The sequence below is a fragment of the Lepidochelys kempii genome, chromosome 23 (assembly GCF_965140265.1).
Source record: "Lepidochelys kempii isolate rLepKem1 chromosome 23, rLepKem1.hap2, whole genome shotgun sequence".
NCBI classification, from domain to species: Eukaryota; Metazoa; Chordata; order Testudines; family Cheloniidae; genus Lepidochelys; species Lepidochelys kempii.
Genome location: NC_133278.1, coordinates 3,104,989 through 3,119,803, shown reverse-complemented (window position 1 = coordinate 3,119,803; position 14,815 = coordinate 3,104,989). Strand labels below are relative to the sequence as shown.

The 14,815-nt window shown below is 65.1% G+C and overlaps 1 protein-coding gene across 2 annotated transcripts; it reads right to left on the bottom strand.

Annotated features, from left to right (window-relative positions):
- Positions 1-1,677: 1,677 nt before the first annotated feature.
- On the bottom strand, positions 1,678-13,348 carry LOC140902127 (leucine-rich repeat and fibronectin type III domain-containing protein 1-like protein). Of its 2 annotated transcripts, none has more exons than XM_073321850.1 (6): positions 12,281-13,348; positions 5,323-6,709; positions 4,298-4,845; positions 2,846-2,964; positions 2,177-2,345; positions 1,678-1,892 (listed from the first exon to the last, which is right to left on the bottom strand). In XM_073321850.1, the coding sequence occupies exons 2-4, from the start codon at positions 6,687-6,689 to the stop codon at positions 2,894-2,896; spliced, it is 1,986 nt and encodes a 661-aa protein (XP_073177951.1). In that variant the 5' UTR covers positions 6,690-6,709; positions 12,281-13,348; the 3' UTR covers positions 1,678-1,892; positions 2,177-2,345; positions 2,846-2,893. The 2 variants fall into 2 exon arrangements, with proteins under 2 accessions (XP_073177951.1, XP_073177952.1); XM_073321851.1 differs by lacking the exon at positions 12,281-13,348 and adding an exon at positions 10,479-10,818.
- Between the last annotated feature and the right edge of the window lie 1,467 nt (positions 13,349-14,815).

The window sequence follows — 14,815 nt, the reverse complement described above, 5'->3', positions numbered from 1 at the left end:
GAGGGAACTGGGGATGTTTAGTCTATGGAAGAGAAGAATGAGGGGGGATTGGATAGCTGCTTTCAACGACCTGAAAGGGGGGTTCCAAAGGGGATGGAGCTCGGCTGTTCTCAATGGTAGCAGACGACAGGACAAGGAGCAATGGTCTCAAGTTGCAGTGGGGGAGGTCTACGTTGGATATTAGGAAACACTATTTCACTAGGAGGTTGGGGAAGCACTGGAATGGGTTACCTAGGGAGGTGGTGGAATCTCCTTCCCTTGAAGTTTTTAAGGTCAGGCTTGAGAAAGCCCTGGCTGGGATGATTTAGTTGGGGATTGGTCCTGCTTTGAGCAGGGGGTTGGACTAGACACCTCCTGAGGTCCCTTCCAACACTGATCTTCTATGATTCTAACCACTAGACCCCACTGCCCTTCCAGAGCTGGGAAAAGAACCCAGGAGTCCTGCCTCCAGAGAAGGGACTTCAGCCCAGTGTTCAGACAAGCATCCCAGGCACACCCGTCGCTGGGTACAGGAGGTGAGCGAACTTGCCAGGTGAGCCCGGTGCCTGGTACAACACGGCCCCTGGCACCGAGTGAGGGGACATCTGGCTGTCAGAGCCCAGGGCTCCCTTCTGGGCACCCACCTGGCTGGCCCCACCCTGCTCCAATCACCCAAATTCAAACCAGACCAGTCTGGGGACATGATCTGATGCCTAGAGGTGGGGGCTGGGCAGGCGGGACTCCCCCTCCCCCAGCTCTGCCAGTGCCTCTCACTCCTGATCTACATGGCTCCCCCCCAGCTCTGCTGGTGTCCCTCAATCCCAAACCCCTGCTACCCCAGCCTTGAGCTGGCATCACTCGGGCCCCCCTCAGCCGCAGCGTCGGACGAGATCGACATCCCTCCTCCCCGCTGGGGCCGTGGCAGCTGATCCATCAGGCCTGGCTGTGTTTAGATCATTTTGTTTCACTCCTAATTAAGGCGGGTGAAGAACCTAGGCCCGCTGGCGCCTCTCCCAGCTGCCTGTCTCCTCCGCTCAGCGCCCACCGGTGTCCTGACAGCCATGGGTATTTCCTCATCTTGCTGCACAAGTTGGGCTGGCTCAGGGAGAGCCTGAGTCTATTGCTGAGAAACGGGGGGGAGCTGCTCTGGGTGTGACCGGCGCTGCCTGAGTTTGCCGAGAGCCTGAGCCCATCGCTGAGTGAGGGGGACAGGGGGAAAGACGCTCCCTGGGTTCAGCTGGAGATAGAGGCCAGGCTGGGAGGAGACTACCTCTGGGTCTGCAAAGCAGGTTGCGGGAAGGCCCCATGATCCCATATGGGAGGTGGGGAAGGGGAGGGGAACCCAGGAGTCCTGGCTCCCAGCCCCCACTCCCGCTCTCATCACTAGGGACAACTCCCCAGAGGTGACAAGTCCCCCTTCTTTGCTGCAATGATTTTCCAGGGCAGTGACACCCCCTCCCCCAGTTCAATCCCCCCTATGCAGCGACCACCCCCAGCTCCTCACTCTGGTGCCCCCCGACACTGACCGTCCCGCAATGCCCCCCAGACAGCGGTCCATCCCCACCCCGCTATAATAACCCCCAGCCCATGACCCTGCCCTGACCACCCCCTTCTGACAGTGAGCCCCAGCCGCCCTAGTGATCCCCCCAGTTCAGCGACAGCTCCCAGCCAGGGCCCACTCGGAGCAGGTGTGTTTATTAGAAAATTACAGACACCATTCGAAAACTGGGGGGGGGGGGAGGTCATAGAAAACCAGCTGCCGGGGCTTCAGGCAAGAGCAGGGGTTTGGGGGGGGGGTTGCAGGAGCTCCCGCCCCAGCACGGGGCGAGTCACGTGAGCCCAGGACAAACCCTGAGCCAGGGCAGGGGTAGGCAGCGCCATCCCCTGGAGAAACGGGGTCCATGGCAAAAGCCCTGAAACAGAGAGAGAGATGGGGTCAGTGCCTGGGGGCTGAGCGCTGAGGGGGGGCAGGGAGGGGCAAAAGGGGGGCAGAAAGGCAGTCGGGCTCTGAAGGGGAGCAGGCCACCCCCCATCTCCTCCCCATCCCTGTGGGTTGTGGCCCTGGAGTCTGGGTCAAAGCAGGGGTCCACAGGGAGGGGAACTGAGTTGCTGGAGATGCCTCCCCCCACCCCGGATCAGGGCCAGGGGGCTCAGGCTCTAGGGAGACGACCCCCCCGGCCTCAGGTCCCGCACTCACCGCCTGTCTGGGCACACCCCCTCACAGGCCCCGCTCCGTGTGGGGGAGGAGCGGGCACTGTCCGGCTCCCAGGGTCCCAGGTGGTCCGGGCTGCTGGGTGAGGGGCGTGAAATGGGAACCCTGGAGGGGCAGGGAGGGGGTTCCCACTGGATCTGGTGACCATGGGGATCTGGAGAGAAGAAGAAGAAGAAAGAAGGTGAGACTGGGCAGAGATGGACCCTCAGGATGTGGGGCAGCGAGGGGGCAGAGAGGGTCTGGGGAGGGGCACAATGGAGCCCCAATGACCCCAGCAGATCCTGCCACTCCGATCCCCTCAGCCTATGGGTCTGAAACCACCGAATGCAATGGGGCCAGGCCGGGTTCTGAGCTCAGCCTCCCGGGGTCGATCTGGAGTCACCCCCTGACTGCAATGGGGCCAGGCCGGGTTCTGAGTTCAGCCACCCGGGGTCGATCCGGAGTCACCGTGGGCAATCTTGGCACCCACTGCTCAGCTCTTAGGTGCAGGGCAGAGGGTCAGTGTCACGCTCCCAGCTCCCCCCCAACCCCCATTCCTCTGCTTTCCCCCATCACCCTCTGCAGATGAAACAGTAACAGTGCCCCCGGTGGAGACGCTCGGTGCACCAGCTCCCGGCATCCCCCCGGCCTCCCTGGGTGACGCAGTCCCCACACCTGGGGGCGCCCCTGACAGCTCGGCCACGCTCCAGCTGGGTAAGATGCTCAGATCTTCACATCGGTCCATTCGCCGGCACATCTCCTCTCGCCCACAGGGGGCGCTGCTGCCGGGGGGGCTGCCAAAAAGGGGACAAACACGGCGAGTTGGTTGGGTGCTGGAGCAGTGACGGGACGGGGCCTGCTCGAGCTGCTTGGAACAAGTCTGTCTGTCCAGCCAGCCAGCCAGCCAGCCACCCAGCCGTCTGCATTACTCATCCATCCATCGATCCGTCCATCCACCCGTCTGCATTACCCCTCCGTCCATCCATCCACCCATTTGTATTACCCCTCCATCCATCCACCCGTCTGCATTACCCATCCATCCATCCATCCATCCACCCGTCTGCATTACCCATACATACATACATACATCTGTCCACCCAACCTTCCACTCATCTGCATTACCCATCCATCCATCCATCCAATCACCCACACATCTGCATTATCGATGAATCCTTTCCTCTTCCCACCCATCCTCCTGCATTACCCATCCATCCATCTGTCCGTCCATCCACCCATCTGCATTATCCATCCATCCACCTACCCGTCTGCATTACCTGGTCCATCCACTGGTCCATCCATCTGTCCATCCACCCGTCTGCATTACCCATCCTCCCCAAGCACACGCATGATCCACCATCTGTCCATGTTACCCACCCACTCATCTGCATTATGTCTACCCATTTGTCCTTTCACCCAAACTATCCATCCATCCACATTATGTTTCTATCCATCCACGCATGCAGCCACCTGCAGTATGCATCTATCTGCCCCTCTGCTACCTTTCCATCTACCCACCTTTCCATGGACGGCAGGGATCTACCCATCCGTTTACCCAGTCTCCATCCATCCGCCCATCCATCCATCCATCCATCCCCATAGCATCCAGGTGCCTGTTCCCCTCCCTTTTTAACTCTTTACAGACCTCTCCAATCCTTGCTTTCCAAACCCTTTGCTTAGTTTCCATCCCCCAGCCCCTGCCCGGGCCGCGAGGGTCAATGTCGCTCAGAGAGGCCCCAACCCTGGAGAAGGACCCATAGGGAACGCCCCTAGCTAGGCGCCTGGGGGGCTGAGCTAGACAGGACCCTCTGGTGGCTCTTGCTGGAGTCTGATATTGTTCTCCTCCAGCTAGGGGAGGGCACTCTCCAGAGTAGCCTGGCTGCAGTGGAAGGCCTCGGTCATCTGGGCGAGGGACGAGGGGAAGAAAGAAACAGGTTCATCCATCAGGAATATGGAGAGCTGCAGGAATGTATGCACAGGCTACCCACGTGGGCATGAGTCATACAGGTATCAAGCATGATGCTTGCAAGGACCACTCATGGAAGATGCATGGAGCGTCCTGCACCATGCGTGACATGAAACCCTGCCTCCTCCAGGCAGATCCTCACCACGCCCGTAAGACCCCGTTACCTTGTTCCTCGGCTCGGCCAGGTGCGGGGCAGTTGGTCTGGAGGTCTAGACTAGTCCTTGACCACTTCCTCCTCCTGGGAGAGGGTGCCTCTCCCACGCCCACCTCTTGGCCACGGGTGGCCAGCCCCTTCTCGCAGTCCTTGCTTGGGGCCACCCCGTTGAGTTCCCTGGCCCTGTCGTCGGCCCGGTCCTGTGCCCAGGAGGCCGGGGGGTGCCCGCCGTTGGTCTGGGAATAGACGTTGCTGACCTGGGCCTTCTTGTTCCCTCCGTGGGCCTTGTAGCGGATCATGAGGATGATGATAAAGAGCAGGACGGAGGCGACGATGATCCCGCCGATGATGATGATCATGGTGCCGCCCAGGAAGTGGGCATGCAGGGAGCGGCACTGCGGGGAGCCGGGCCGGGTGCTGAAGTGGACGCAGCCCACCACCCTGGTGGCCATCAGCGCCGTCGGCCCGTCGTCGTAGACGGCCAGCACACACAGGTCGTAGGCCCGCCCCGCCGCCAGGTCCTTCACCAGGAAGGCCCGGCTGGGTGGGGGGATCATCCTGCGGGGCGGGAAAGGGAGTGGTGAGCGGTGCCTGCAGCCGGGATCCCTGCCCCACCTGGACTTCATGCCCCCCTACTCCACTGCGGCCCTTCCCCCACTTTGCCTCTGCCCCCCGGCCACCCTGCTACCCTCCTCCACCCCCCCACCCCGCCCCATGGCCACCCTGCTACCCTCCCCCGCCCCACAGCTACCCTGCTACCCTCCTCCACGTTGGCTAGCACGGCCCTGCCCCTGGCTAAGAGCCACCCAGATGGAATACACCCCCCCAAAACCTCCAGCCCAGAGCCAACCAGACAGGACCCTCCAGCCCAGAGCCACCCAGATGGGACCCTCCCAGTCCAGAGCCAGCCGGCAGGATCCACCCCTCTAACCCCACCGGCCCAGAGCCACCCAGGTGAGACCCATTGCCCAACCCAGGCCAGAACCACTCAGACCCCCCCAGCCCGGCGCCCCCTGCCCAGCGGCATGGACTCACCTGTATACCAGGGTCTCGTCGGAGGAGCTGTTATACTGGATCTGGTACATGCGGACGCCGGGCCCGGGCCGCGGCGGGACCCAGCGAATGAGGGCGGAGGATGCCGAGAGCTCGGAGGCCAGGACCCCCGCATCCCGCGGGGCGGAGCTCCCGTCGGCGCCCGCCTTGGCCAAGGTGAGGATATCGGAGGGCCCGGGCGCCGGGGGGCGGGTGCCGTTGACGAGCTGGGGCAAGGGGCTGACCCGCAGCTCCACGGAGGCGGTGGCCTCGCCGGCGGCGTTGGAAGCCACGCAGGTGAAGGTGCCGGCGTCCTGGATGGCGGTCACCAGGATCTCCAGGCTGCCGTTCTCGTAGGCCAGCGTCCGGGAGCCGTTGGCCACCAGCTTCCCCTCCGGAGACAGCCAGTGAACCGCCGGCTCGGGGTCGCCCGCCCCGCGGCAGCGCAAGGTGGCCCCCTGGCCCTCCGTCACCGCCAGCCGGCCCGTGTGGCGGGTGATGACGGGCGGCTGGCAGATGAACTCCTCCTCGGGGACGCTCCAGAAGGACTTGCCCAGGAGCTCGGGCGGAGAGGCGCAGGTCTCCAGGTCGTCCTCGCGCGCCAGGCGTCGGAGCCAGAGCAGCTCGCAGTTGCAGTGCAAGGGGTTGCCCCCGAAGCTAAGCACCAGGGAGGAGAGGGGCGAGCCCTTCGACTTGGCGTAGACAGGCAGGCGGAGGAAAAGCGGGTCCGGGGGGATCTTCTTCAGCCGGTTGGAGGTCATGTCCAGCCGGGCCAGCTTGTGCAGGTCGGCGAAGACGCCTTGGGGCACGTGGGCGATGAGGTTGTGGTCCAGGCTGAGGGAGTTGACGTTGCTAAGGCGACGGATGGTCTCCCAGGGCAGCCGGGCCAGGTTGTTGTAGGACAGGTCCAGGTCCTCCAGGGTGCCGGCGAAGTCGTCGAAGGCGCCGGGCGCCACGGCCTGCAGCTGGTTGTTGCCCAGAATGAGGTGGCGCAGGTTGGGCAAGCCCCGGAGCTGCTGGGCCCCGATGGCCGGCAGGCGGTTGCCGTCCAGGTGGAGGGCCCGCAGGCCGCGCAGGTCGGCGAAGGCGAAGGGCACCAGCTGGCGGATGGCGTTGCGGGAGAGGGTCAGGTGCACCAGCCGCGTCATGTTGGCGAAGTCCCGGCGCCGCACGGCTGCGATGAAGTTGTCCGTCAGCCGCAGCTCGGCCGTGCGCCGGTCGAGGAGCCCGGGCACGAAGAGCAGCCCGGCACGGGCGCACAGGACGGCCAGCGAGGGGGACAGGTTCTGGCACGCGCAGCGGGGGGGGCACAGCTGGGCGCGGGAGGGGCCCAGGCAGAGGGCCAGGGTGTAGAGCAGCAGGCGCTCCATGGTGCCGTCAGGGGGCCCGGCTGCAGGGAGAGAGGGAGAGAGACGGGCCAGGTGACAGCGAAGCCTTTCTTACCCGGGACTGCGTCCTCCTTCACCAGCAGGGGGCAGCCTGCACCACACCCAGCTCCTGGAGGGGAAGTGGGGTCCAGTGGTGAGAACAGGGGGGGCTGGGAGCCAGGACTCCTGGGTTCTATCCCTGGCTCTGGGAGGGGAGTGGGGGCTAGTGGTGAGAGCAGGGGGGCTGGACTCCTGGGTTCCATGCCCCATTTTAGAACTGACTCACTGCGTGGCTTTGGGCTATTAACCTGCCCTTTCTGTGCCTCAGTTACCTACCCTATAAAATGGGCCAAGTAACCCTTTATCCACAGATCCTCCCCTTTAAGCCCAGGGGCACACACTCTCCCCCCACCCCTCCCAGACTCCTTTCCCAGCAGCCCCCAGGGCGCACGCGCACACACACAGAGACCCTTCCCAGCAGCCCCCAGGGTACGCCCCCTCCCACCTTTCCCAGCAGCCCCCAGGGTGCGCACCCCCAGACTCCTTTCCCAGCAGCCCCTGGGACACACACCCCCGCAAGCCTCTCCCAGCAGCCCCCAGGAACAAAGTGAGGGAGGCGACTGGGGTCCAGAAGCAGCTGCCCAAAGCCCTCCCCTGTCCCGACGCACTGAGGACTTGGCAGAGCTGGGACAACTCAGTCCTGGTGCAGATTCGGGGGGCAGCAGCTGGGGAGCCCAGGGGGAGCCGGGCAGTGGGGCCGCCTGGCAGAAGAGGCAGGAGCAGCTGGGGCAGCACCAGGCTACGTGCATGGCACGGGGAGGGAGGGGGCAGCAAGCTGTGCCCCCCCCAGCATCTCCTCAATCCTCCTCATTCCCCCGACACACGCACCTCATCCACCCCCACTCAGCATCGGGGGCATGGAAGTGCATCCTGGGATGGGCCAGATTCTGAGCCCAGCATCAATCCGGAGTCACTCTGGCTTATCCCAGAGAAGAGCAGGATCTACTCCGCCTGGACTGTGTTTTAAAAATCAAAACGCACCAGCTCGGTTCTGACAGCGACCCTACAATAACAATCATGGTACAACAAACTCATGCCACCCGGCCCTCGCATGAGACCCTACTCTAACAAACCTATGCACACAAGCCGACAGCTCCCAAGCTACCCTACAAAAACAAACCCCCCTGCACCTACGTCCGGGGAGACAAACAAATTTCCAGAAGGAAAAACCTGGAAGTTTGGGGGTTTGAATTCTGAAGCAGTCTCATTCCATTCAAGACTGCCGCCAAGCAGGGGTCTGGAAAGCCGGGGTCACGGCCGGGAAGCACCTTGAGCCATCGCCTGCTAATTAACAAATTAACGACGTAATTAGGAGCCATGTGGCTTGGCTTAATGGCACAAGGACCCGCGGCGCCAGAAAGTTTCCGACGAGTTGAAACAAGGGAGAGTCCGTCACACAGCGGCTCCGGAGCGGCGCTGCGTGGGGACGCATCAGTGCGGGAGTTCCTCCGAAGGAGCCGTGTGGGCGTTGAGCTCGGGGGTGGGGGGGTCCCTCCTTTGCTCAGGCCAAACGGGCAGCCAAGTGGCACCTCTTGCAGCTTTTCGGTCTCTTCTCAAAGCCCCAGCTGCCGGAATCATGAGATTCAACGAAAGCGCATCTCTATCCCTCGCAGCCGCAGAGAAAAGCTCCAACGCGCCCCCGAGGTGGCTCGGGCACAAAGAAGACGAACGTTTCCCAGGTTTTCTTTGAACCCAGGCTCATGGTTTTGGGGGAGGCCGGGCTCCGGAGAGTCGAACGCTCGGGGTCACAGGAGGCCAGCAGACCCCCGCTGCCCTGTCTAGCGCTAGAGACAGTTCCAGTGCTCCTGCTTGGGAAGGGAAGCTGGGTGACGTGAGCCAGTAATCCCCCAGTGTGGACGCAGGTCTATCCGGATCAAGGGAACCCATTCCCCTTCCCACACCGGGGCGGCCGTACTGCGATACGCACCTTTATCCCCCTCTAAACGCAGCCTCACTGGAGGGGTCGGGCTGCCGGAACTAGACCAGGATAGTTAAACCCGGCCAACGTCAGTCTGGACAAGACTGGAGAGCGGGGTGGGGAGCCCAGGGCTGGGCTGGCAGGGGGCTGCGAGTCGGGAGTGAGGGGCACCGGCAGAGCTGGGGGGTGTCTGGAGCCCGGGTCTGGGCTGGCAGGGGGCTGCGGGTTGGGAGTGAGGGGCATGGGCAGAGCTCGGGGGGGGCTGGGGGGCTGGAGCCCGGGGCTGGGCTGGCAGGGGGCTGCAGGTCGGGAGTGAGGGGCACGGGCAGAGCTGGGGGGGGACGGGAGCCCAGGGCAGAGCTCGGGGGGAGTGTGAGCCCGGGGCTGGGCTGGCAGGGGGCTGCGGGTCGGGAGTGAGGGGCACGGGCAGAGCTGTGGGGGGAGGGAGCCCGGGGCTGGGCTGGCAGGGGGCTGCAGGTCGGGAGTGAGGGGCACGGGCAGAGCTGGGGGGGAGGGAGCCCGGGGCTGGGCTGGCAGGGGGCTGCAGGTCGGGAGTGAGGGGCACGGGCAGAGCTGGGTGGGGGGACGGGAGCCCAGGGCAGAGCTCGGGGGGAGTGTGAGCCCGGGGCTGGGCTGGCAGGGGGCTGCGGGTCGGGAGTGAGGGGCACGGGCAGAGCTGGGTGGGGGGTGGGAGCCCGGGGCTGGGCTGGCAGGGGGCTGCGGGTCAGGAGTGAGGGGCACGGGCAGAGCTGGGGGGGGAGGGAGCCCGGGGCTGGGCTGGCAGGGGGCTGCAGGTCGGGAGTGAGGGGCACGGGCAGAGCTGGGTGGGGGGACGGGAGCCCAGGGCAGAGCTCGGGGGGAGTGTGAGCCCGGGGCTGGGCTGGCAGGGGGCTGCAGGTCGGGAGTGAGGGGCACGGGCAGAGCTGCGGGGGGAGGGAGCCCGGGGCTGGGCTGGCAGGGGGCTGCGGGTCGGGAGTGAGGGGCACGGGCAGAGCTGCGGGGGGAGGGAGCCCGGGGCTGGGCTGGCAGGGGGCTGTGGGTCGGGAGTGAGGGGAGCCCGGGGCTCTGAGCCAGTCTCCTGCCTCTGGTCTGTCCTGTGTCCCCCACCTGCTTTGCAGCAGGAACCTGCAGCTTTGTTTGGATTCCCAGCTCGCCCCCACTCGCCCGCTGGGTTTAATTGGGGAATCCAAGGCTATCATGACACACACAGGGCTGAGCAAGCTGATTAGCCTCCTGACAACGCCCCCAACCCCCACCCCTGCAGCCCACATAGGGGAAGGCAGGGGCAGGGTCTGCCAGGGACAACCCCCCCCGCCCCCCCAGCACAGAGCCGTACCGGGTTCAAAGGGGGCTTTGATCAGATCTCACCCAGCATTGTAGGCGTGGGCGGGACGCCAGCATGGCTGACCCGCGTCAGCTGGGATGGCTGGCTGGGTCCTTCGCAGTGGGGGGGCGGGGGGGGCTGTATCTCACGCCCCATTTCACAGATGGGGAAACTGAGGCATCATCCAGCATCCAGCCAGGAATGGAACCCAGGAGTCCTAATTCCCAGGCCATGCCGCATCTGTCACCCCTTGGTAATACTCCCTTCTGCGGCTGGGAACAGAACCCAGGAGTCCTGACACCCTTTCCCTGCTCTTGCATCTCAGTGATACTTCTTCATTCGCACCGATGCCCCTCAATCCCAACCCACAGCCCCCAGGTATCCCAGCCCTGGGCTCTGCCCCACAGCTCTACCAATGACCCTCGATCCCAGCCCGTAGCCCCCAGGTATCCTGGCCTTGGGCTCCCTGATTCCCAGGAGCTCCTCTAACCTCATATCTGACCCCTTTGGAATCTGGGTTGGGTTCCTGTCCCAAGATCCCAGCTGGCCCCTCATCAGTCCAGTTGTGGGGCCGACTCGGACCCAGATGGGTTTTGATGTTCTGGTTCTGGGGGAAATCTTGTGCTTTTGGCCCAGGACGCTGGGAGTCTTGCCTGTTGGAAGGCAACACAAACCCCATCGGAACCGGCCCCGAAAGCTGGGCCCCACCGGATCAGACCCTCAACGACAGCCTGAAGCCACCGCAGCTCCCAGCGGCACCTCCTGGGCCCAGCTGGGGGTGGGGGGCTCCCAGCTGCGTCTCCACTCGGGTAGCTCTCTCTGGCCCATGGGCCCATCTAACCCGGTATCCCGCCTCTCCGTCACAGATCAGACCTCTGGGCCCGGCTGTCCTGCCCAGGTATGGTGACCTCTCCCCGGCAGCTCTGGTGCCCCTCCCCCCCCCCCCCCCCCGGCCCCTGAATGATGCCTCTGGTGGTGGGATGTGACCAGGCCGCTGCCCCTCCCCCCACCCCTTGCCCCAATGTGCCCCGCCCCCAAACACCCTCAGGGCCTACTGCCCCCCACACCTGCCAATGCCCCAAAACCCATATGCCCCCCGACACATGCTCTATGCCCCCTAAACACCCCCATGCCCCTTTCACTCCCCAACATACCATCTACTGCCCCAATACAGCCCCCCCCTACAAGCCCACTGTCACCCCCTCGTGCCCTCTAGCTCCCCCTGCCCTGACAGCCTCCCTCCCTCATGCCCTCCACCCCCACACACACCTCTGACAGCCCCTTCCAGCTGCCTTGCCCCAACACACTTCTCCCACCCCCCATGCTCGGTGGGGGGGGATTCGTGGCGGGAGCTGGTTAGGCCGCGCGACCCCTGTTCATAGACACACCCTGCCCCCTATGTATGGGGAGGATTCGGAGCCGGCTGTACAGGGATCTCTGGCCCTGGGCGGTGGGGATTTAACTCCTGGCCTGTGCCCTCCCCCCCACCAACTCCCCACCGGAGGGGAGGAAGCATCAGTGAGTCCCAATGCAATGCACCCCTCCCACTGCCAGGATAGATCCTCAGCTTCACCCCCTCAGGGCAGTGGGGCAAATCAGGCATGACCCACATGTGCTCTGCAGGATGCCCCCCGAGCCCCACAGAATTATGGGTAATGGGGGGTCCAGACTACACCCTCCCCCCCTCAAGTCTCTGCTGGGGATGGACAAACCGTGAAATCAATGAGCCCCAGGCGGGATGTGGGGGAGATTCGCAGCTGGGGGGGGGGGGGGGGAATGTGCGGCCAGACTGGCCCTTCCTCCTGCCAGGGCGAGCCCCTCCCCCACCATCAGGCCATGCTGCTGCCCCAGTTCGGCCGCCAAAGTGGGGTCCGGGGTGGAATGACAGGCTTGTGATTTTAGTTGAATTTTGCAACGATGGTGGAGGGGGAACCATGGCAGGACAGTTCCCCACCCCCTTCACCCCCAATGTTCCCTCAGCACTAGCCTCTCCATGCTGCCCACCCGCCACAAGACAACCGTGCCCTGACGCCTGGGGGTGGCTCCCCCTCCCCAGAGGAGGTCGCTCTCATCCACAGACATCTCCCGCCACCTTTGCCCCAGTCAAAACCCTGTGGCGGTGAGTTCCGCAGGCTAACGACAAGAGGACAAGCGCCCAGCTGACTCCTCGTGCCCCTGTCCAACATCTCCCTGAGATGGCCTTGCCTCCTCCCCACCACGTCCCATCAGCCCTGCCCCCACCCAGCGATGGCAGCCCCGGCAAGTCACAGCCAAAGGGAGGGGCCCACCTACCTCACGCTTCGGTTCCAGCGAGCCATAAACCTTCAGGAGCATCCGGCTGGACGGGGGTCTGGGCTCAGGTCGGGGTGGGGGTGCCAAGCTGGCTAACGCCAGGGCTCAGCCATCCTTGCTGGCTCCGATCTCCCAGCTTGAGGGTCCTGAGTCTGAGCCCGAGCCTGGATGGCTAAGGCAAATCCTCCCCAAAAAATATTGAGGGGATCTGAGTGCCAGGAGCTCTCCCCTCCAGCTGCTGCTGTGGTGAACCCCAGCAGCACCCCAAGAACCAGCGCCTCGCTGCTCCCTATCCGGGGCTCGCCCCAGGCTTTCCTCCGTAGCTGGGAAGTGGGGCGGGGGGAGGGCGGGCTGTAAAATATCCAGCCTGGATTTGAGGTCAGAGGGGGTGAGTGTCGATGCAGTGCTGGGGGGGGTGCAAGGCAATGTGGAGGGTCAGACAATGCGGGGGGGGGGTAGCTGCGTCTCCCCAGAGCCAGGACACCTGAGACACCCCAGGGTTTTAGCTCGCTGCTGATACAGGAAGTGGAGGGGGCTGCCCCCTCTGACTGACCCCAAAGCAGCGTCTGGCGCCGGGAAGGGGGGTCGTTCAGGAGCGGGGGGGGGCCTCAGGTACCGATTCTGGACCCGCCCCGGGTCCCAATTCTGCCCCCGGGGAGGGCACGCTCAGGATCGGGCCAAAACTCCCTGGGACGGGGAGGGGGGTGCCAGACCCCTCCCCGCTTGGGGTTGAAGGTCCAGGGGGCGAAAGCAAACCCCCAGCTCGGGAATCCAGGCTGGGCTGGTACCCGGCGCCGGGATGCAGCTCGGGGCCGGTTGCCCGGGCGCTGGTTGCCGGGATACAGCCGGATGCTGGTTGCCGGGATACCGCTGGACCGGGCAGCCCCCCACCCCCGGCCCTCTCGGCTGCCCGGGGGCCGGTGCCGGGAGCCGCGCGGGGCGGTGGCTGGCGGGTCCCTGCAGCCCAGCACGGCCGCTCGCCCAGGCTGGGAGCGGCCCCCGGGCCTCATGAATATGCAAAGCAGGGGGCAGGGCCCACACAGCCCCGCTGTTAAAGGCACAGCGTCCCCTTCCGTCAGCGCCGGCTCCCCTCGCCCCTTGCATCTCGCCAGCGCCCAGCAACCAGCCCCCTCTGCTGCTGCATCCCCGTGACCAGCGCCGGGCAACCAGCCCCCTGCTGCTGCATCCCCATGACAGTGCTGGGCAACCAGCCCCCTGCTGCTGCATCCCCGTGACCAGCGCCAGGCAACCAGTGCCTGGCAACCAGCCCCCTGCTGCTGCATCCCTGTGACCAGTGCCGGGCAACCAGTGCCTGGCAACCAGCCCCCTGCTGCTGCATCCCCGTGACCAGCGCCGGGCAACCAGCCCCCTGCGGCTGCATCCCCGTGACCAGCGCCGGGCAACCAGCCCCCTGCTGCTGCATCCCCATGACAGTGCTGGGCAACCAGCCCCCTGCTGCTGCATCCCCGTGACCAGCGCCGGGCAACCAGCCCCCTCTGCTGCTGCATCCCCGTGACCAGCGCCAGGCAACCAGTGCCTGGCAACCAGCCCCCTGCTGCTGCATCCCTGTGACCAGTGCCGGGCAACCAGTGCCGGGCAACCAGCCCCCTCTGCTGCTGCATCCCCGTGACCAGTGCCGGGCAACCAGTGCCTGGCAACCAGCCCCCTGCTGCTGCATCCCCGTGACCAGTGCCGGGCAACCAGTGCCTGGCAACCAGCCCCCTGCTGCTGCATCCCCGTGACCAGTGCCGGGCAACCAGTGCCTGGCAACCAGCCCCCTGCTGCTGCATCCCCGTGACCAGTGCCGGGCAACCAGTGCCTGGCAACCAGCCCCCTGCTGCTGCATCCCCGTGACCAGTGCCGGGCAACCAGTGCCTGGCAACCAGCCCCCTGCTGCTGCATCCCCGTGACCAGTGCCGGGCAACCAGTGCCTGGCAACCAGCCCCCTGCTGCTGCATCCCCGTGACCAGTGCCGGGCAACCAGTGCCTGGCAACCAGCCCCCTGCTGCTGCATCCCCGTGACCAGTGCCGGGCAACCAGTGCCTGGCAACCAGCCCCCTGCGGCTGCATCCCCGTGACCAGTGCCGGGCAACCAGTGCCTGGCAACCAGCCCCCTGCTGCTGCATCCCCATGACAGTGCTGGGCAACCAGCCCCCTGCTGCTGCATCCCCGTGACCAGTGCCGGGCAACCAGTGCCTGACAACCAGCCCCCTCTGCGGCTGCATCCCCGTGACCAGTGCCGGCCAACCAGTGCCTGGCAACCAGCCCCCTGCTGCTGCATCCCCATGACAGTGCTGGGCAACCAGCCCCCTGCTGCTGCATCCCCGTGACCAGCGCCAGGCAACCAGTGCCTGGCAACCAGCCCCCTGCTGCTGCATCCCTGTGACCAGTGCCGGGCAACCAGTGCCTGGCAACCAGCCCCCTGCTGCTGCATCCCCATGACAGTGCTGGGCAACCAGCCCCCTGCTGCTGCATCCCCGTGACCAGTGCCGGGCAACCAGTGCCTGGCAACCAGCCCCCTGCTCCTGCATCCCC

Excerpts from the sequence above, each read along its gene's own strand:
- LOC140902127 (XM_073321850.1), bottom strand. The coding sequence starts at position 6,689 with ATGGAGCGCCTGCTGCTCTACACCCTGGCCCTCTGCCTGGGCCCCTCC. Across the intron at positions 4,846-5,322 it reads GACGAGACCCTGGTATACAG|GATGATCCCCCCACCCAGCC; the intron begins GTGAGTCCATGC and ends CCCGCCCCGCAG. Across the intron at positions 2,965-4,297 it reads TGGCCGAGCCGAGGAACAAG|CCCCCCCGGCAGCAGCGCCC; the intron begins GTAACGGGGTCT and ends CCTTTTTGGCAG.